This window comes from Typha latifolia, chromosome 12, assembly GCF_019914945.1.
Source record: "Typha latifolia isolate L0001 chromosome 12, TyphaL0001v2, whole genome shotgun sequence".
NCBI lineage: Eukaryota > Viridiplantae > Streptophyta > Magnoliopsida > Poales > Typhaceae > Typha > Typha latifolia.
In genome coordinates, this window is record NC_133097.1 from 943601 (window position 1) to 966088 (window position 22488).

Sequence of the window (22488 nt, forward strand, 5' to 3'; positions counted from 1 at the left end):
CTAAGGGGGATCTTTCTTTGGATTGGAAGGAGGTGGAATCTTAACATCAATCCTAGGGCTAACCTATTCATATGGAAGGTTACCTGGGGTCAAATACCGACCCGTGTTCTCTTGCATAGCCTACACATTGAGGTAAATTTGAGTTGCCTAATGTGTGGCCTATGGGAAAAGACTTTAGAAAATCTGATCTATGGATGTTGTATGCGCTTGAGGTCTGGGGTGTGATTGCCCAGCACCTAAATGTATCTTTTAAGATCGATGCCCATTGGTTGGGCTATGAGTGGTCACATCTTAATGGTAACTCTAATAAATTTAAGGTTGTCATTGCTACCACAATATGGATGATCTAGAAAGCTAGAAATAGGAGATGTTTTGAAAACCTTAATCCTAGTGCAGATACCACTACTTGGCTAAGTATGCAGATGGCGATGGAATATTATGACCGTTGTCCCCCTCACAGTGCAAGGAAAGAGAAGTTTGTGGAAGTCAATTGAACTCATCCGCTAGATTGATTAAGCTTAATTTTGATGAGTCTTTTGACCCTTTGAATGGATCGGCTAGTGTCGGTGTCATTGGAAGAACTAACTCGAGCAGAGTTGTCATTGTAGCCTCAAATACTGTATCGACCTCGTCCACCCTTCAAGCAGAAGCCTTAGCCCTTTACTTTTGCCTCTCCTTGGTTGCCTCGCATGGCTAGCAGAAGGTCATCATTGAAGGAAATTCATCTTCCGTCATATTCGCCTCCTCTAATCTCTATGTATCTAGAGTATCATATTCCAATGCGCTCAAATACTGTCCACTCTCTCCCATGTCAACTTCTCACACACTTATTGGGAATGTAATCCGGTAGCAGACTATGCTGCCCATTTTGGTAGATCATCCATTTTTTTAGATTGTGAGGATGACCCTCCTATGTTACTCCCTGATCTTATAAATGTATCATTTTATTTGATGCCTCGGGGCCTAAAATCCCGGCTCCCCCGCCGGCATGCTTAATCTCTTTTATCAAAAACAAATAAAATAAATAAGAAGGCCATATGGATGCAACACGAGGCATTAAATGGGGATGTTTATATGTAAGCATCTCCTTGAAGGAAAGGGAGGGAGAGGAGGCTTTCCAAAGTAAGACTGTGAAGGATATGGGGTCTTGTCAAAGGCTACCTACCATTTTCTACAAGAAACCACCTACTGGGAAGAGACTTGAAGCTCTTGGACCTTGATTTGAATATGTTTGACCACATGCGTGCATGGTAGTCCCATTTATGCCGTGGCCAAAAGAGATCTCTGTACATGCGCATCACGCATCATCACGAGAAGTAGAATTTTAGGCCACAACAATTCATCAATTGTCCACAACATAATTAGGAAAATATGAGAATATAGCCAAGGTGAGATACATCGTGAGAGTCTAACAAATAACCATGCTACAAACTAATATAAAATGAGGAATATAAGAGACTTAGTAGTTAGTTCTCTGCTACATCATTTAGACATTCAGATGCTTCGGCTGTAAAATCTAAGTTGGAACCACAATATCAACTCATTAATTATGCAACTAATTAGATCCACCAAGTGTTGAAACATATACACAATAGTAATTATATCTTATCTATTGCCCAAATAAAGAGAAATAACAATTTAAGTGAAGTTTTTGTATTATTCTTTCACTAAACATTTGATCATACTTATAGAGTACAAGACAACAACCAAAGCATAAGTTACGATGTTGTTGCAAAGAGTTTGAACTATTTGTAACTACAATTGGCCGAGCATTAACTTTGGCAGGTAGAGTTTGTTTCCAATTCAAATTCTTGAAGACTTATCCATAGGATCAGTTACGTCCTTTGACTTGGACTCTCCTTGATTTGTGGATAGTAGATAATCTCCAATACCCAATGATCGGAATGCTTGATTATAGAACATTTTTCAGCCTGTACACATGATATGGGTATAACGGTGCATAACAAGCATATGCCGCATAAATATACCACATCAAAGGAACAAATCATACATAAGCGTGCCATGAAGTGCATTATTGATGGCACGCTTATGTACATAATCATACATAAGTGATTTGCACCAAAAACATAATGCATTTTCTATTTTGTGGGTCACATTCATTTTATCTTTTCTTTGTAATGTTAGAATTTTTTTTAAAAAGTTTTTTCTTCCAACTTTGTCTTTATTGAGTGATGAAAAGAAAGAAGCATACTATACATTTAATATAGTTTGACATTTTTTTTCTAATAAATTATACTATTCAGTCAGTCTTGTCTCATGAAGCTTTCTCTCTTACATATATAATAAATGTTTGATCTCTCACTCACATATACTTACATAATACATAAATAATTGTGAATTACGTTATGTGAATTAGTTTAGCCTTTCTTTTAAATACACTGTTATGTTATTCTTGCCTCGGGAAGACATGGCTAGTCACTTCAAGAAACACATCTAATATTTCTTCAAGCAGAAGTGAAGACGAAGACATCAACTAAATAACTCGTATCAGGCAAGGGGAATAGTGAACGAGAAGGAAAGTGTGAGGCTTTCGTTGGTCATTAAAACATGCTCTCCTCAAGTAATGCTAATTGAAGTAGAACGTCAATTGGCCACGGTACTAGCTGATGCTAGTGGAAGTGACGCTCTTTTCCTCCTTTGCCGGCGGTAAGAGATCACCGGAGTATAGCACAAGATCGCCTTTTTCTTGCTGCCATGGGGTCAAGCCTGTGCCAAACTTCAGATTGACTAGGATATGCTTTATGGACCCTTGACGATGGACCTCTCCTCCTTCGAGGAAGAAGAAATAAAACATGCATTCTTTTACCTGGCTAGGAATAAGACCTGTAGAAGACTTTAGACCCATCAACCTCATTAACTATTTTCTCATAATCATCTCTAAGGTTCTAGCTAACAGGGTAGCTCCGCTTCTTTATGATCTCATTCTTTCTTCTCAATCTAGTTTCATCAAAGGAACACACATTCTAGACAACTTTGCTATGGCCCATGAGCTGATTCACTAAATGGGAAAAAATAAAAATAAAAAAGTCTAGATCTTATCATCAAACTTGACTTTTGAAAGCTTTTGATTGTGTTAATCACAGCTTCTTAATTGAACTGATGCGAGCTCACAACTTCCCCTCTATCTGGATCAATTGGGTGTCTTCAATATTCTTATCGGCCTCGAAAGCTATTTTAGTTAACGGAATTCCTTCCGACGAAAAGAGAGAATCGCCCCCACTTTTAAAGATTTCAAAGACGAGGGTGGAATTTTATCCCGTGATAAGCCTCCACAAGATCCTTCAGCATTAATCTAGGTCCAAGTCCAGAGCAATGTAACCAAGGATAATTAGAGTCTACAGGGTAGGCAGATCCAAAGAGCCCAACCCAAGGATAGATAGGCCAGCAATGAAGATAGAAAGGGAGTTTAAAGTTAAATGCTGTGGTTGGTGGAGGGTTAACCTGTAACTTGCAATGGTTGAAGCGGTTGGGAACCGAAACAACATATCATTATTATCTGCCAACATTAAATACTAGTAGCTAAAGGGTCTACTATGGTTGATGTGGTCATTGAGAGAGGCAGAGGTCGGCAAACCATGCTTTAAGCCATCTTTGGGAAGAACATATGTCCTCTCCAGCTTCCATGTCTAAGCTCCTTGATGATAGTGTCATGTACCTTGGCACCACAAATTGCCTTCCCAAATAGGGTTAATGGTTAAGGTGAGCAGATTTGCATGGGCGATAATAGGAAGCTCTGTGCACAAAGGTCATCGTGTAGGAAGGAGCTAGAGAGGAAGATTGACTCTGGCTAGAGGGAAGAGAAAGAGGGTGTCGATGGAAATAAAGATTATCCCTATAAGCTTGGATATGGGCTTTCCTCTTCTTTTTCTTCCCAGCATAGTTCCAAGCAACCCATACCCACCATGACCAAGCTCTCAGAGTTTGAGGGCTGAACCTCTAGCCACAACTTAGAATCTCGTAAGAATACAATATATGTCCTCATAAGAAATGATGACCTTAAATTGCGTTATCTCGTTCCTCCAACGACAATTTGAGCTTGATCTACCAACTAGGGTTGAGAATGAAGTCATCTCCCATCGCTGAAACCAACCATATTCAATACCACCCATCATTGCTAGCTTGTTAGCTAGAACAAGAGATTGGTTATAGCAAAGGTTCTCTAAATAACAAGAGGACTAGGGAGAAAGGTCGTACACTCCTCCACCCTATAATGGACGTCCGACACCATTGAGAGAAGAGAGTTGTAGGAGCAGTTTTTATGTTCAAGACGACTACACCAAAAAGCAACAAAGGGTGTTAGTGGAGGAGAACTTCTAATCAATTTTGGACGAGTGGTTGAACAAGGATCAAGATTACCAAAGCTAGAGGATATCTACACCATTATAAATCTATTTCGTGTATGTTGTGATGGTTAGGTCTCCTTGAGGAACCTTTTTTTGTGTGTTAAAAACCACCTACCACCCATCATTATCTACAATAATGCGACTAGGCTTAGGTGGAGCTTTTTATGCATAAAACTACTCATTGGTGGCAGCTTGAGCTAGACGGAATTGCCGCCAATATTCCACAATGAACGCAACAAGAGGTCTGGTCATTCTAATTGTGAGACATTATAATTTTTATGTTTCTTGTTTTGGAGGAAGGGTTATTATTGTACTTGCAGTATGAAATTTTAATATTAAAGTAATGTTCTAAGGTGCTTATGAGGCTAGTGAGAGTCATTCTAATTATTTGATGAGATTTGTTAACTAATAACCTAATCAGCAAATCTCTAGTATTATATGTGGCATATTCTCAAAGCACATGCTCTAGTATCGAATTCTATAAGCAAAATACTAGAATTTAGCCATGTTCACTTTGTGGAATAAGACAAATACTAGTATAGTTATTTTAATTTCTTATACTAGCATAAAAGAGCCTATTATCACGGATTTAATCTTTTTTTAACAATTTGCTAGTCCGTACTGTTAGGACTGTTAGGACTGTTTTGAGTATGTAAATGGGATGCCAACCCCATGTCTTTTGTATGTTTTTGGGTGTCTTTTGGTTTCCTTCAAGAGCTCCTTGCGAAGCAACCTTGGGATCGCAATATTAGTGTCGTCGCAACACTAGTTTGGGTTTTCCCCCGCATGTGCCTATAAAACTCATGGGCCAAAACCCAAACGGGGCTTACTTTCAAAACGTAACGCCCCACAAGACCTTTGAACCCCCTGGGTTGCAGAATTGGGGATGCTCATACTTAGTAGTATAGGAGAACTATCGAGAAGCATTAAGTGAGTCAACTTCACAACCGAAGTGCCACTGGTTCAATGGTGTTCATTTTGCCCTCGATGGCTATCCTGCCTCTTTAATTTCTTGTCGTTGGCATGTCTTGTAACTTCTTTTCCAATTAATAGAGAATCGCAAACTTGTTTGCCATACATTGTATTTTGCTTGTCTTTGCTTTGTCGCAATCCAAAACAGGTGCATCGCTTGTGAAGCGAACAACTGACTTAACTTTGCTACTTGAAAGTTGAGTGCCGTGCGGTCTTTGTCTATCGCAAAGACTTAGTCCGTGACAGTACGGTGCTCCAACTTTTTCGCAAGATGAGATAAGCCTCGAAATAAAAGTAGTATAGATGTAAGAAAAGAAAAATGAGCTTCAATAAGTTAAAAAAAGACAAGCTTTCTTTATGAAACCCTCACTTCTATTTTAGTTTACTAGCTTCAAATCTCTTTACAAGTAAAGTGCTTAAGTCTTTATACAGAGATCATAAGAAACTTAGCTACTAAGATTTTTAAATTTTCTTATCAAGTAGGAGGAACTAGCAAGGGTAGGGGAAAAAAAACCTAGGTGGGGAAAAAAAATATTAAACACCTCCTTCTAAGATCTTTAGGTTTCTCATGATAATTTTATACCATCACAATTTTTCATCATTTTATACTAGTTGATGCTGAGTCCTGAGTGTTTACCTTTTACTATTTTCCCAAATCTTTCCTGCACACTGATGATCAAAATCAAATCCAAATTAGCATTACTTTATCTTTCCATATTTATCTAGTTTAGGCCAACTTAATTATCAGCAACCTCACCAACACAACTCTTCAATTTTATCGCCACCTGATAAAGTTTCTCAGCCAAAAAGAGAAAGTTATCTAATCAGTTTTAATTTCTTGAAAATTAGGGGTTGTCTCATCAATTTTCATTTCTTGAAAGGTTTACAGTTTATCTTAGCCCAAGAAGAAAAGATTAAGGATTATCTAATCATTTTCCATCCTTGAAAGAAGCAAATGATGCACGTATGGTTATATTGTACAAAATGAGAACTGTACTATATGGTAATCAGTCGAATTGTGGTAATTCATAGCTTTGAGACAACATACCTCAATAGTATGGATCTGTAATTTCCTTCCATCAACAATAATTGGACTTTCTTTGAAGGACAATTGGGATATTAGTCCCAGCGAAGCCACTTCCTGAGGACATTAACTGTCAAGTTACCCTGGTACAGGCCAAATATCAAGAGAGATGCATTTATGAATTTTGAGAGCAATTCAGTTGCCACCAACCTCAAGAATGGCAAAAGGGCGGGTATCATATTCCCCGAATTCATCCAGTAATGATCTCACATTTTAGCACCTCGAAACATCAACGCTGACTTCTAAATTCTCAATAAACTTACTCCTCAATGAGGAATCACAAGCAAACCTCAAGCATCCCAAAACTTGAGAAAACATATCAATAATTGGTTGTATACCAGCTGAAATTGCTTCACGGTAGACTCTGATTGTGGATGCTGTCCTGCCATGTACTAGCAATAAAAAAAATACAGCATTCAAGAATAATCTCACTGCAAGATCTTCCTCAAAGAATTACTACAGTGAGAACTGCAATCATGTAACAGCATGAAGCAGTATGTACCTTGAGATAAAAATTAAGTATGATGTCATTGTAAGAACCTTCAAAAGAAAGGCCCTAAAACTTCACACTAGTTTATCCATACGAAGCCATATAAATCAAGAAATAATGATCTCTATCTTCCAAGAATAGCTCTATATAGAGAAAGATTTATATATGGAATACAGTATTCTCCGATGGTTTGAGCTTTTGGGCTCACCAGATATTCAACATAGTATCTGAGCCTGGTTTCTAACTTGGCAGTCAGTGATTATAGATGAATGCTTCTAAAAGCTCTTACTGTGTAGCAGCTAAGGAAATATGAAGCAAATTGTAGTTCAAAGGAAAAATGAAGACTTGAAATACCATATTTTAAAAAAAATTATAGGATTGAAGAAAAAAAAAAGAAATGTTGAAACAGTAGTTCTGCGAAAGTAGAGTAAAAACACTAGTAACTTAGACCAAGAAGTCAGCATACAAATGACCACTATGGCAGTAAAAAGGTTAAACATTCTTTGTCAAAACATTGAGACAAAATATATATTCCAGTCCAAAATATGTAATTGAGAATTTGAAGACAAAAAGGTTTTGACAGGAGAATGAATAGCATTTAGATGATTTCAAAAGCTAAGATTATGATAGATCTCAAGACTACTTAATTGATTTAAAGTCTTAAATTTGATTTTTTTTTTTTAAGAATGAGTATGATAATTAGGCAAATACCATACCATTTGTTATTGATCATTGGTTTTCCAGAGATGAAGGTCACAACTGTTTTACCAAGTGAACAATCCTTTGCAAAGCTTTTTCGGCACAACCGCACAACCCTACAGCAAAGGTAATTTCATTAAGATCACCTATTATTTTACATCAGAAAAAAGACAAAGGTCGAAGATAGATTAGGATACTTCTAAGCTCATATACACTACCAAACAAATGGTATACAAATTAGGCAAAACAAATCTGTTGCTAATTCACTGTAAAGCAAGTGCAGTATATTTATTTATTCTTTTCCTTTTTCTTACTGCAGTAAAAGAAACTAGTATATAAAAAAGAAACAAACTTACCTGTCAGAGAGCAACACATAATGAGAAATATCTGTACTTCTATTCCCATCTAAAGAAAGAGAGGAAAGTCTTACTAGAAGGATAGAGTCCCACCTTATCATTGTGAGTCTCTGGTAGGGCATCTGAATACAAGATTTGCTTAAGTAGGAGTGTATTTTCTATATTCTAAAATAACCAAAACAGGTGGTTTTAGTCCTTTTGGGGTGTGGATCTGTTCCAAGCATGTCTATTTGGTCAGAACGGACACCAGACACATTGTCATATCTACATCAACGCATTAAGTTATCTACATCGACGCATTAAGTATGTCACACAAGCAATGCAAACTGGAGAATAGAAGAGCCCCTCTTCATTAATATGAGAATGAACTGAGCCATCCATGTGACACGCTTGATACGTTGATGTATATATGATGGTCTTCTTGGATTGAATCCCACCTCGCTTCTGTAGTTCCTTGTGCATCAATGAAACAAAAAAAAAAATCTATAGATTTAGTTGTGTAAGTTTCACTTTAATCCAATTGGTAATTTATGTCTAGCCCATGAATACCATGAGATACAGATTACATTATCAATGTAGAGTTCGTACAGATTTTGGCATGCTAACACTACTAGTCAAAACATATTGAATATACATACCAAGCATACTTACGTATCTTATATATGCTGCTCAGAGATAAGTATCAGATAGAAAGTAAAGGACTTCACATATCATCAATCTATGAAACAATAGAGACAAAACAATCTAAAGTGAAGTTGTATTTTGATTATTTTCTTTTACAGTAGAAAACCACTAAGGTTAATCTCTATATAAGTTCATTTAAGATTTCGATCATCATAAGTTCTTCATGCATATTGTTTATGACTTTGTGTTGATCCTTAGCGAAGCCACTTGTACTTATCTCATGAATGCTTTTGTCATAATCTTATTGTTAACTCACTAGTTACTCTAAAAGTTTAAGCTGTTAGAGAGAAATATTTTTTTATCTTTTAAGTCCTATTAACTTAGATATGTAAATTTTTTTATATTTTATTGATCAAGTAGACTTGGCTGGATTTGAACTCAGTAGTCCGGACCTTCTGTTTTGATATCATGTAATATTTTAACTTGTCAATTACTCTAAAAGTTTAAGCTATTAAAAAATAAAAGATTCTATATTTCATATTCTAACACACATTTATTCCCATGCTTCTTTTCAGATTTTTTTTTCTGAACCTTAATTCAATACTTTAGTCTAAATTAGTGTATCTTTCTATATATGAGAAGATTAGTAAGAAAAGGAGCCCCTCAAAAAGTCAAGAGCTGCCTTAACACTAGATAGAGAGAGTCTCAGATCCTAACAATCAAAAGATACTCAAAGTAGGCCAATGGTCTTCAAACTTAACCATAACATTACAATCTTCTCTTAACTTTAATTAGTAATAGTTAAAACCATACATTTTGTGTTATATTGTCTGCAACTTACCAATAAAGTTTCTAAGCACAACAGTTTCTGCTAATAGACACTAGTTGCAGTTCAACTCAACAAAGGAACCTCCAGAATATGTAGTGACTAATATATTCTGCTCAAAGAAGAAATATCAAAAATCTTTATTTTAGGTACTTGTTCATCTTTGGGGAACAAATAAGAGAACAGTCGTAAATGAAACATCACGCCATAGTAGCCAAAATAAACCTCTAAGATAAAGACTGCAGAGATAATTGGAAGCAACCATCCTCATACTGAGAATCAGGACAAAAGGTTTACAGATGAGCAGGTAAAAGCTCAAAAAGCCAAAATTAACCTTTTAATATCAGCTACATCCTTAACTTGGAATGACATGGCAGTATCTAATAATATTATATAGCCTTATTAACCATTTGATTCAGAAAGAAGATTAGAGGCTACAAATCAAGTGTGTTGCTTAACTTACTTACAGTAGACATAACTAAAAGGAGGTGTTCAAATCATAAGGCATAGATCAGCTAACATCATAATGCATGCTGATAAAAAAGAAAAAAGAAAAAGAAAGCTAGTTGACAACAAATATTTAAGAACCATTACAAATGTAAACAGAAAATAGTGAATTTGAAACTTTGTTTTTGTTCATACTAGTTGGTTTGATTATCGTACTTCAAACATAGCATCAACTTCTCCACTTTTAGAGCAGGTTCATATCAGTGTAGTATAAAGTTTGCAATCAGGTTTTAGTCCAGCGCCCATCAGTAGTAGCATCACTTGAAATGCCCCTAGGTAGAAATATAGTCTTTAGATATTTAAAAGGTAAACTAAGATGCTACTCTATTGAAAAATTAACTTAGGAATACAATATGTAAAAGCAATGGGGATTCTAGAGTTGTCAGTAGTTAGTGACAGCCTTTTGTAGTGGAAGGCTTTCTCCTAGAAATAGAACATAAAACCTGGATAAGAATAAAGCTTCCCTTGACCAGGTGATCTTTTCTTTTCCTTTTTGTGAATTTTATGAAGACTCATGCTGGATAACCAAACTCGTAGTCAAGCAATTCAGACTCAGAAGAAATCATCTCTTTGTCTTCAAAGAACACTCTTAACAACTCATAGATGTCCTCAGCTTGAGGGTGCGATCTATCTTCTGCATTAAATGAATGCACCTTGTTCCTGACCTCAATCCAACTCCAACCAGGAACCTTGCTCAATCCTCTGTTCCTCATCACCCTCTGCAAAGTTGCTCTATCATTCCACATCCCAAAACCTGAGTACATGTTGGAGAGAAGCACATAAGTGGAGTGATGTCCAGGCTCTGCTACTAGTAAATGCTTAGCTACATGGCTTGCCAACTCCATGTTTCCATGGATCCTACAGGCACCTAGTAATGTCATCCACACCATGGCATCTGGTTCAAAGGGCATTGACTGCACAAGTTTTTTCGCTTCATCTAGTTGTCCAGCCCTACCAAAGAGATCGACCCCACATGCATAATGCTCCATCCGGAGTGGAATTCCATAGCTTGATTCCATTGTTTTTAGAAACTTTGATCCTTCTTCTACTAAACCCATGTGACTACATGCAGAAATTAAACCCACAAAAGTAATGTGATCTGGTGGAACCTCCAATTCTTGCATCTCAGCGAAGAGATCAAGTGCTATCTGTGCTTGCCCATGTTGTGCATAACCGAAAATGATTGAATTCCATGTCACTGAACTGCCTTTGTCTGCTTCATTGAAAGATCTTCTTGCATCGTCAATGATGCCACATTTAGAATACATGAACACTAATGAGCTAGCTACAAAATCATTTGAAGCAAAACCTGATTTGAGGACTAATCCGTGGAGTTGCTGACCCAATTGAAGAATAGCCAATTCTGAGCATGACCGAAGTACGGCAGAAAATGCATACTGGTCAATCTTAAGATGCACTGACTGCATTTCCCTAAAAAATTTCAATGCTTCCAGAAATAGCCCATTCTGAGAGAACCCAGTTAATATTGAGTTCCATGAGACACTGTCCTTAACATCCACCAAGTCGAAGCATTTGGTGGCATCCTCCATACCATTTTCGCCACACCTGATGTACATTGCAATTAGTGCATTACAAACTGGTGTTGCCCAATCCAATCCTCTCTTGATCACTAAACTATGCAAGACCTTTCCTTGGCCAAGATGATCAATTTCAGAGCAGGCACTAACCATACTGGTAAAAGTGTACATATCCATATCCATTCCAACCTCCTGCATCCTAACAAACAGCTCCAATGCATCATCAGTTCGCCTATGGCAAGCATATGCCGCGAGCATCGAGTTCCATGTGACCAACTCCCTAGCATCTTCCATCTCATCAAAAACCTTTCTCGAATCTGCAACAAACCCACACTGTGAATATGCTGTGATCGCTGCATTGCACACAATGGAATCCATCACCCAGCCATACTTCACAATCTTAGAGTGCAATTGGCACATCAAGCGATGACAATCCATTCCTTCGACCAAAGTCAACAAGCTAGCAAATGTAGCCTCATCAGGCATCAACCCTGCTCTTTCCATCTGATCAACCAACTTGAATGCAGTTTCAGTCCAACCCATTTCAGCACAGCCTGCAATAAGCGCATTCCACGAGACAGCATTTCGTTCAGGCATTTCCTCAAACATCAAGCTGGCATCTTGAATCCTACGACATTTTGCATACATATCAACTAATGCACTCGCCGAGAAGACATTGTAATGGAACCCTGACTTTACTATCAATGAGTGTATCTGGATGCCAAGATTGATGCCTGCAACGCATGCAATGGACTTGAGGATGCTGCCCAAGGTGTAGTGGTCAAAAGAGATGGACTTGGCCATCATAGATTTGAAGAGGGCCCATGATGTCTCGTGGGCATTGGAAGAGACATGGGCAGAGATGAGGGCATTCCAGGACACGGTGTCTCGCTGGGGGATTTCGTCGAATACCTTACAGGCGTGAAACAGCCCATTGGATTTAGAGTAGGAAGTGAGGATGTTGTTCCAGGAGTAGGTGTCGATGGCGGATCCGGATTTTATCAAGCGAGCATGGGTTTTCCCTGCGGAGAGGAAGGTCCCTGTTGGGAGATGGAGAGGTGAGCGCATGCCCCCTCAACAAATAGGATGCAGGACATGAGTTGTTTCTTTGATCCTCTTCAACAACAACACAATGCACCTAAGGGAAAAGTTTTTGGATATGCATTTTATATAAATCCTTCTCCAATCTGAAATAGCAGAACATATACTTAAATCAATAGGAACCATGAGGATGTTTTGTTATCAAAAACTAAAGCCTTGAACAAATGGGTGCGTATCTGCATATTGCAATGTGATATATACTAATGCTTGAAGAGCATAAAATATAACATCAGTCACAGAAGGAACAAAAGAAATTTAACATGAGAAAATATCTAGATTTTAGAGGCTACTTTCTTTAGCTGACTTCAACTTATCTATCATGGTGAACAAATTTTGTCAAGCAGTTGGAGAAAATCTTCGATATAGGGTAAACAATGATCACAATGACATGCATCTTTCTGGAATTATCATCTAATACCTTTTCAGCAATACTTAAGCCTCTTCGCACATTAAAGAGAAAGGTATTGTGACCCTTAACCTTAAGATAGTAAGTTTGTTAGAAATATTAATATTTCTATGGTGTTATTTTAAAATAAATAATTTTGTGAATAAATATTTTGATTAGACACCTTTTCATAATTATAACTATCTGTTAGTTATTTAACTACCATGACTACTTTTTAGTTATATAACTATTTTTTCGTTATCTAACTACATTTTAGTTATATAACTACCATAACTAATTTTTAGTTATATTACTACCATAACTACTTTTTAGTTATATAACTACTAGCACCTTTTAGTTGGTGTCTTTTTATTTTCTATAAATAGAAGATAGGGCTATTGATTTGGATATTCTATAGACCTAAGTGCTTGCTTTGTTACAATTAACTCTAGTTCAGATCAAAGTTCAATTTTGCAAGTTACACCTTGATTCATGACGGTCTTGTATCCCGAGAACAAATTGCCTTCGTAAATTTCCAATCGCAATAAGTGATGGCAAATTTGTTCAAGAGATAGATTTACCTTCGCCTGACCGTTGCAAGTGCCTAGCCATTTGATTTCATTAACCTCCACTTTTAATTCTTCTTCTTCTTCTTCTTCTTCTTCTTCTTACTAAGGTTTATGGTTTTAGGCCCTTTGGGTCCAAAGGGCATGAAGAATCAAAGAACATAGCGAGTGGGCAAGGGTGTTCGCGCTAAAGTCAATTTGATTATATGAATCTTGATGCAAATCCCAAGACACATTCATCTAATCAAATATTTAACAAATACTGAACCAAACATATCAATTAAGAAACTTGATAAACTGAGAATATCATGCTGATGAAGTTTTTTTCAACTGTGATTATTACTCTATTAGTTTGTGGTTTTGTAAAATCATGTTTTCTTTTTTGTTAAAAAAAACTTAATTAGTAGAATAGGAAACAAATTAAATAGTGGTCAACCCACATCTGGATCCATATTTTTGCTCCAGATACTCATTCAATTACATAATTTAGGACCACATTCTAAACTAATAATAATATAAATCTAATATGGGCTGGATTTTGAACGAATACATATCGGATATAGATTAGATTTTGAAGGAATATGGATATCGATCGGATACGAACCATTAAATGAATTTGGATATAAATTAGATATTAATTAAAACGAAGGAGACATGATATGCTCTAAAAAGATAATGGTCTAAAGCATTTTTCTCTCATACTATCCATATGACAAAAAAATAAATAGTAGATATGTTCTATAAAACATTTATTCTATTGTTTACTTAATTACCGACAAGGTTGGTTGGCATATTACATAGACACAAAGGCATCTTCAAAATAGTTTGGCACAAACTAACACGCATGCCCAAAGGGTAGCATTCATTACATCTTAAAGTAAAAAGAAATTATGAAATAAAATCAATAAAAAATGTAAAACCAAGGGCAATCAACTAAAGATATCAAAATTCCAAAGGTTGGTCAAAAGTTACTCTTATACATACTAAAGCATTTGCAAAAATCGAGTGCATGCGACAAGATTAAAGTATGATTGTCTCTCCAAAAATTTGACCTTAACGACATAGCCCTATAATTATGAGTACTGAAAAGAAAAAATAATTTAATTCAGGAAAATCCACCGCATAGTAACTTTTGACCATGTAAGGGAGCCTCCTCCTAAACTACAACAACTAAATTTCTTTAAAGTAAAAGATGCAATTATGAGGTTCTAGCTTGAAACCCTTCATTATATGATTGTCTGATTTAGAAACCAGGAATGCATAGTAACCAGGAAAAGGAAGCAGAATAGAAAAGGTATTTTGCCATCGCATCAGGACCAAATCGCGAACTTTGAATTTGCTTATTAAGAATAATAAAGAACTGTTCTTTCTACAAATCACATATAATACTACAAGTTAAATGTGGTCTTCGCCAATTAAGCACTTAAGCGAAAGACCCAACTCTCGAATTAGCAATCCAAGGCACAAAATTGTAGAAAGATCTCACCTATCTTTGGAAATCGACGGAGTGGACTTCAGCCTTGTAAGAGAAAACCACAATCTCCTTGGAGGACGGATTGAGCGAGAGGGAGACGGAGACGGCGACGGAGGCGGAGGGCGAGGAGGGGGCCACGAAGGCAGCGGGCTATGGAGGTGGAGTATGGAGGCGGATGGAGAGATGGTAAATGGACATGATTTTTTTTTGGGTTAATGTTAAATTGGATTAGTGGATTGGCCGGGTCGGATCGGGTCGATTTAATATAATTAATTATATTTCTGTGGGTAAACTGATATCTGATTCCCGCTCTAAACAATTTATATTTAACCGAATCCAATCATCCATATTCGGATCCGAACCCAAGACTAATAGTATATCCTAACCCATATGCGGGCTAATTAGACATGATCATCGGGCGGGCCAGCCGAGTTCGGGCCGGGCTTTTTGGGCCAACCAAACTTAAGTATTTGTTCATGGCCCGACCCACTAATCACTCGGGCCGGGCTAGAATAGTCTAGCCCATTATCGCCTGTTGGCCCGTGAGAGATCGGGCTAGCCGGCCGGGTTAGGCCGGCCCGACCCACCAATCATTTGGCCCAACCCACATTTTAGTTATTTTTAGAATTTTTTTTACTATTAGCTTATTTTTAAAAAAATATTTATGTTCCTCCATTTAAAAAAATAATAATAAATTAAAAAATTTTAAATGTGTGTTCAAAAAAAATATAAAACGGTATAGTACCAAAATTTCACTGTAGCAAAACGGATAAATACTATAGCAGAATGGGCAGGCCTAGTTGCGGGCCAAACGGGCGAGCTTCCGGTTCAGGTCGGGCGGGCATAGGGCTGGCATGTGCCACCCATGGGTAGTTTACGCTCGGGCCGGGCACGAGCGGGGTGGGTCGTTTGATCACGTCCAGGGCTAATTCAGATATGGAATTGGGTCGAGTTGGATTTACACTTTTTTTGGATGGAGATAAGATAAAAGAAGAGAAATAAAGAGAAGAGAAGATAAATTCTCTCATTGGTTTAAAAGAGTAAAGAAATAAATAATATGTTTAGTATTATACTACTTATCTAATATTTAAGAATTAAAATAAACAAATACAAGCTATAATATCTACAACATTATACTTTAACATAAATAAAAGTGGCAAACAATTGTTGTTTAATAATTTTCTCCTTCCTCAGCTCCTCCTTCTTTCTGCACAATGCCGGGCTCGACCCAGCACTGTAGCAGGCAGTGCTGGGCCAAGCCCAGCAATGATGGCAGAGTTAATTTATTTATTAATTAATTATTTTATTTATGTTATTTATTTAGGTATTTTTCTTCTTAATTAATGCAAATAGAGTGTTTAGACATTAACTATTTTAATAATATTATATATTCTTCAATATAATTTTATTAATGCTAATTTTTATAATTAATGATTAATTAGGTATAAATATAGGTAATACTTATATTTATTTATTTATTTATATATATATTAGATTAATAGATAGATTTGTAAATTATAATTATTAGATTTATATTCTAATACCTTCATCATATATATATTTTAAGTATTTCTATTAATTTTATGATTATTCTACAACAAATAAAATACTAAGCTTATTTAGTTATTTATTTATTATTTTATCGAGTAAAAACTGTATTGTCCCTAATTAATCAAGATAGAGTATGAATTATAAAATTAATTATAATTAGACCTTGTCTATACTTATAGTTAGTTAGCCTTTTATTTTATTTTATAATTATATATTTAGAAATACTCTCATATAAAAGGAAACATACCTCTTCTCTTTACGTTATAACTAACATTTTATGATAATAATATAATTATAGTATTTGAATCGTATCTATAATATAGACATAGTTATGTAATCAAAAATAAAGAGAAGTGATTCTAAACCTAATAAACATTTATATTCTAATTGAATTAATTCTAATTAGATAAATGGCTAACATCATATTACTTAAATATTTTCATATCCCGAACCCCTTATTTGAGACCCTGTGGACTTTGCTAGCAATGAGTGTCACTCAGTTAATTGATAGACGTGAGAGATGCGTGGTTTGTGTCTTCGATTCAGACGGTGAGTATTCTTATCCCCTAGATGCCTTTTTCAAATTATGTTATATTATATATTATGTACATGCATGTTTTGGCCTCTAGCATGATTATATGACTTTATCTAGATATGATTATAGTCGAGCATATTTTTATCATACATAGAATTATGCCGATCTTGGATATGAGTATGATGATGATAAATAGAGATGATTAGATATGATTATACTATTATGATTTTATATGAAGATGATCTTCTAGTATGAGTATGCATGTGTTAGATATATGGTTGGAGACTGCATTGCATTATTTTCCTCTTGACTTTCTTACCACCTAAATTCATGTTATGCATTGACTCATTATCGTATTGGATATATGCATGTGATCTGGCATTTAGAAGGAAAGCATGAAATGTGATTGATATGATAGTTGATAGAAGCGTGAGGATGTCCGAGTAGGCACCAGGGTTAGGGGGTGCCTAGAGTGATGATTATGGTTGCTGATATGCGATATCTCGTGGCCCATGTCCGAGGTCAGTAGAGTTTGTGCGCACAGACAATCGGACACATGTCGTTCGTCAGGGCATATGTGGCGAGTTATCTTCATGAGGTTTTCTATCAACTATTTGGGTGCCCGGTCTGGATGGATGTTGACACCCTAGCGGGTGGCGGGGTATGCTCTGAGCCTTCGGACATGATGTTGAGACCGGGTACCGGGTATTGACTGTGCATAGTGGTCTAGTATGATAATATTATACCAAGGTGTCGGTGATGATTGTGATGTTGAGAAATACATATGATTTTATTATCATTTGGTTACTTGATTATCGAGTGATCAATATGCATCATATATGATTGTATTTAATATCATAGCATGGTCATGGTCGGCATGCATCTTGTGTCATATTTAAGAGAGAGAGTTATGATGATGATATGACATGGAGATTTATTTATACATTATTGAGAATTATATATTTTATCAGTTATGACATGACATGTTATCTTTTTTTTATTTATGTATTATTGAGGAACATTCATATACTCATTCATGGCATGATGCTATTTTTGATTCATTTTATCTAGTACATGATTTACTCTCTGTTTGACATCATTGATTCGGGGTAAGGTCTATTCATTGAGTCTTTTGCTCATGACTCTCTTTATTTCTTTTTCTAACCCTCTCAGATATATGGTACATGATAGCGACTTGAGATATCTTGAAAAGATATTTTAGAACGATGATAATATAAGCTATAGATGTGAGATGTTATAGATGATAGTTTAACCAGATATTGAGTTGTACTAGTATTTGATATTTGTACTCTTTTATATTAGATGATGATTTGGATATTATAGGTCGAATCATAGTGTACTCTTGTATTAGTTATTTTAGTTGTATTTTGATGGTTTGTTGTGACCTGTGTGGGTCCTGCCAGATTATGTAGTGGTCTAATGTATATTATTGTGGACTGGGATATTCATATGTTAACATGTTTATTTGGTTAATAGTATGATTTATTTGGTGATGGATTATGTAATCATGGATATGTTAGTAGGTTTTATTTGATGATTGTATATGCATAGGAGATTATATGTGCGTGATGGGCCCCACCCAACCTGTCGCGTGCCGGGCGGGGGCGTTACAATATTAGTGGGCAAAGATCTCTTTTTTTTTTTGCTTTTTAGTCCCATATCATTAGAGTTCCTCTGGTATCAATTCTTAGTGAAAACATGTTGTGCACGTGGAGTCAGTTGGTGAGTGAGAGAGTTCGATCTTGAGCAACTGAGAGGAGAGAGAAAGGAGATCTGAGTATAAAATCAGATCTTCCCCAAATCCCTTGTAAGAAAATACTCTATCATTTTCCACCATTAATGGAATAGGCTTCCTCCTTTAGCTGAGAGGAAGAGTTAACCCACCTTATCCTTGGCTAATTGCATCAATCTAGTGGGATTCATTGCGATTAGAGTTTTCTCAAGGTTTTCATAGCTAGAAACCTGACATTTGGTATCAGAGTAGTTCTATTTCTCAGTGTGGAGAAGAAGAAGCAAAGTCCATCCATGGCAGAATCCACTCGTTTGGCTACCTTGGTAGAATTAGCAAAGGGAAATGAATAGAAGATACAAGATCTATCCAATAAACGCCAGAACCACACAGAAACCATGAAAGCCACAATGGAACAATTCCAAGCTCACATCTGCACACAAATGGAGGCTCTTTTCAAGGGTTTACATGAGCTATGCGTCCAAGAGCATGAGGTGGAAGAAGATGGGTTACCTAGGGCTCAGTCCTCCATAAACTTGAAGAATCGAGAAGGGCAACCACCATTAGGAGACAGTACCTCAAATTCCAGGGCTCGCTCTCATCCCAACTGGCTACCGAGAGGGATTAGGACTACTATCCAAGTCCCCAAGATCGAGCTACCCCGGTTTGATGGAGAAAATCTAAGAGCTTAGTGCAGACGATATCGTCAATTATGTTAATTCACTACTATACCCAAAGAGCACAGCGTACTCTATACTTCACTATTTTTTGAGAGCTAGGCAAAAGCATGGTTTCAAGACTACCAGGAGTCAAAGGATCAAATTACTTGGGAGGAGTTTGAAGAGGATCTTTGCATATGGTTCGATGATTTAGGCTATGACAACATTATTGGAGAATTCAACAAGCTAAGGCAAGAGTCTACTATAACAACTTATCAAGAACAGTTTGAAGAACTCAAAGCACTAATGGTAGTTAAGAACAACAAATTCTTCACTAAGGAGTACTTCATCCAAAGCTTTATTAGTGGACTTCGAGAGGACATTAGACCTATGGTATGCATGTTTCATCCCTAAACTTTTCAGCACACTATTTTTATTGCTAAAATGTAGGAAAGTGTAGTGGATTCAACAACCAAAGCTAAAAAGGATCCCAGCTTGGTGTTCCACGTATGCTCGGCCGTCTTCAAACCACCAACTGAACAGCTTAAGATCAAATTTAGTCAATCATTCAACTGGTTATGCAGTACATAAGAGCTAAACAGCACCTTATTTTTTCTAATCCACCTCGACAGTACTAGTATTCGGCAAGTTCAATTTAGCAAACCAGCAAATGACAGCTTAGGCAACACTTAATATACCTCATATTCTAAGCTAACACCTGCAGAAATAAAGGCTAGAAGAGATAAAGGGTTGTGTTATAACTGTGATGAAGTTCACCAAAGAGGTCACCGTTGTGTTAAACAACAGTTATACATGAAGAACTCGGATGAAGATGAGCTGGATGAGGAGGTCAACCCTGAAATTATCACTCTGAAAACTACAGAACCAACTGAATTGGAGTTGGGTATATCCTTGCATGCCTTGGAAGGGTTAACATCGCCAAATACCATAAGAATTCCTGGGTTTCTAAATAAGAGGGGGCTATGTGTATTGGTGGATAACGAGAGCACCCATAGTTTCATTGATCCTCATACGGAAGGGAAATTTAATTCTGAACAAACTACACTCCTCTATGTCACTATGGCCACGGGCAGCGGCTAGTAAGCTCCTCAAAATTCACCAATCTAATATGGACAATGTAAGGGCATAAATTTCAAGCCGATATGAGGGCCCTTCAACTTGGGGGTTGTGATATGTTATTCTAAGTGGATTGGATGAAAAGATATAGACCTATAGTTTTTTTATTTTGACGAACTCAAGTTATCATTCACTAAAGAAGGGCAAGAAGTTATATTGACCGACAGTGAAGTGAAATATTCTTGTCAAGTAGTGTCTAGATCTTCCATTCATAAGATAATTAAGAAGTGGCATTGTACCTATATAGCACAATTGTTCTCTCTTAATATCAACTCTCAATCGGATCTTCCTCATTTAGATCAGCCCTTCAAGAAACTCATAACCCAATATTTAGAAATTCTTTAGGAGCGCACTCAACTACCACCGCCTAGAGCTCATGATCATCACATACATCTAAAAAATGAAGCTATACTCCCAAATTTGATGTCTTACTGAATTCTATTTGCTCAAAAATCAATAGTGAAAGACATTATACAAGAGATATTGAACAATAGGGTTATCCAACCTAGTCACAGTCCATTTTCTTCACCTATTCTTTTAGTAAAAAAGAAGGATGGTAGTTGGAGTCTTCAATTTCCACTCAAGAGTTCCTATGAATTGTAAAAATCAAGTATCGACAGACCTAGTCTGTTGTCCCTGCTTTTTTTTTTTAGAACTCAAGCCTTCACCATCAAAACTAGGCGCTGAAGAAGGAAAAGGATTGAATAGAGGAACTCCTGAGCATTTGTTGATCTAGTGCTCGTATAAACAGAAATTCCATATCTATCCATATATGGATATAGATATTGATGTGATACCCCTTATTTCAACAAAGAGAATCATTTCTTTGGAATCTGTTCCAAACATATATGCCATGGTTCCTTACTTCGACAGGGTGCAAATATCTAAATTTCACCTTGGATTACTGAAAGCTCAGTAGCCTCACAATTAAGGATAAATACCCCATCCCTGTAATTGAGAAACTATTAGATGAACTACTTAGGGCCAAAGTTTTCTTCAAATTAGATATCCGTTCAGGGTATCATCAAATCAGAATTCACCCAACGAATATTGAAAAAATGGCCTTCCCAACTCACATTGGGCATTATGATTTTAGAGTGATGCCTTTTGGGCTTTGTAATGCACCTGCCACCTTTCAATCTCTAATAAACTCTATTTTTCAACCCTTGATAAGAAGATTTGTGTTGGTCCTCTTCGGCGACATATTTATCTATAGCTCTACATTAGAAGCTCATAGGCAACATCTTGAACAAGTGCTGAAAATACTCAAAAGAACTCCCTATTTGCCAAGTAGGAGATTGAGTACCTCGGGCATATTATTTTTTAAAAAGAGGTGTCAGCTGATCCTACTAAGATCCAATGTATGAGTAGTTGGCCGATGCCCACAAATCTGAGGCAGCTAAGAGGATTCCTAGGATTCACAGGCTACTATAAAAAAATTTGTGAAGAATTGGTCTAATTGCCAAGCCTTTGACAGATTTGTTGAGGAAGGATAGTTTTAAATGGTCTACTAGAGTTGAGGAGGCCTTCCAAGATCACAAATTAGTGATGATTTTCACACTCGTTCTAGCCTTGCCTAACTTCTCTAAGCCTTTTGAGTTGAAAACGGATGCGAGCGATGTGGGAGTAGGAGCTGTCCTACAACAAAAGGGTCATCCAATAGTCTATTTCAGTTGTGCAGTTGGGCAGAAATTTTATTCTTATTCAGTTTATAAAAAGGAACTCTTAGCCATTGCCATGACCATCTCGAGGTGGAAGTCTTACTTAGAAGGAACCCACTTTATAATACACACTTTGTGTTGTGTCTAGTGTTACACCTCCTTGGCTCAAAGGTAATCAACTCCTACAACAATGATAGCCTTGCCTCTAC

General features: G+C 36.7%; 1 protein-coding gene across 6 annotated transcripts; it reads right to left on the reverse strand.

Moving 5' to 3' along the window:
- Positions 1 to 1637: 1637 nt before the first annotated feature.
- LOC140798677 (putative pentatricopeptide repeat-containing protein At3g25970) lies at positions 1638 to 15204 on the reverse strand. Of its 6 annotated transcripts, none has more exons than XM_073152668.1 (6): positions 14999 to 15204; positions 10079 to 12500; positions 7627 to 7725; positions 6571 to 6812; positions 6385 to 6503; positions 1638 to 1931 (listed from the first exon to the last, which is right to left on the reverse strand). In XM_073152668.1, the coding sequence occupies exon 2, from the start codon at positions 12265 to 12267 to the stop codon at positions 10435 to 10437; it is 1833 nt and encodes a 610-aa protein (XP_073008769.1). In that variant the 5' UTR covers positions 12268 to 12500; positions 14999 to 15204; the 3' UTR covers positions 1638 to 1931; positions 6385 to 6503; positions 6571 to 6812; positions 7627 to 7725; positions 10079 to 10434. The 6 variants fall into 6 exon arrangements, with proteins under 6 accessions (XP_073008769.1, XP_073008767.1, XP_073008768.1 ...); XM_073152666.1 differs by having other exon boundaries at positions 10079 to 12598; XM_073152667.1 differs by having other exon boundaries at positions 6385 to 6473; positions 10079 to 12647.
- Between the last annotated feature and the right edge of the window lie 7284 nt (positions 15205 to 22488).

Excerpts from the sequence above, each read along its gene's own strand:
- LOC140798677 (XM_073152666.1), bottom strand. The coding sequence starts at position 12,528 with ATGCGCTCACCTCTCCATCTCCCAACAGGGACCTTCCTCTCCGCAGGG.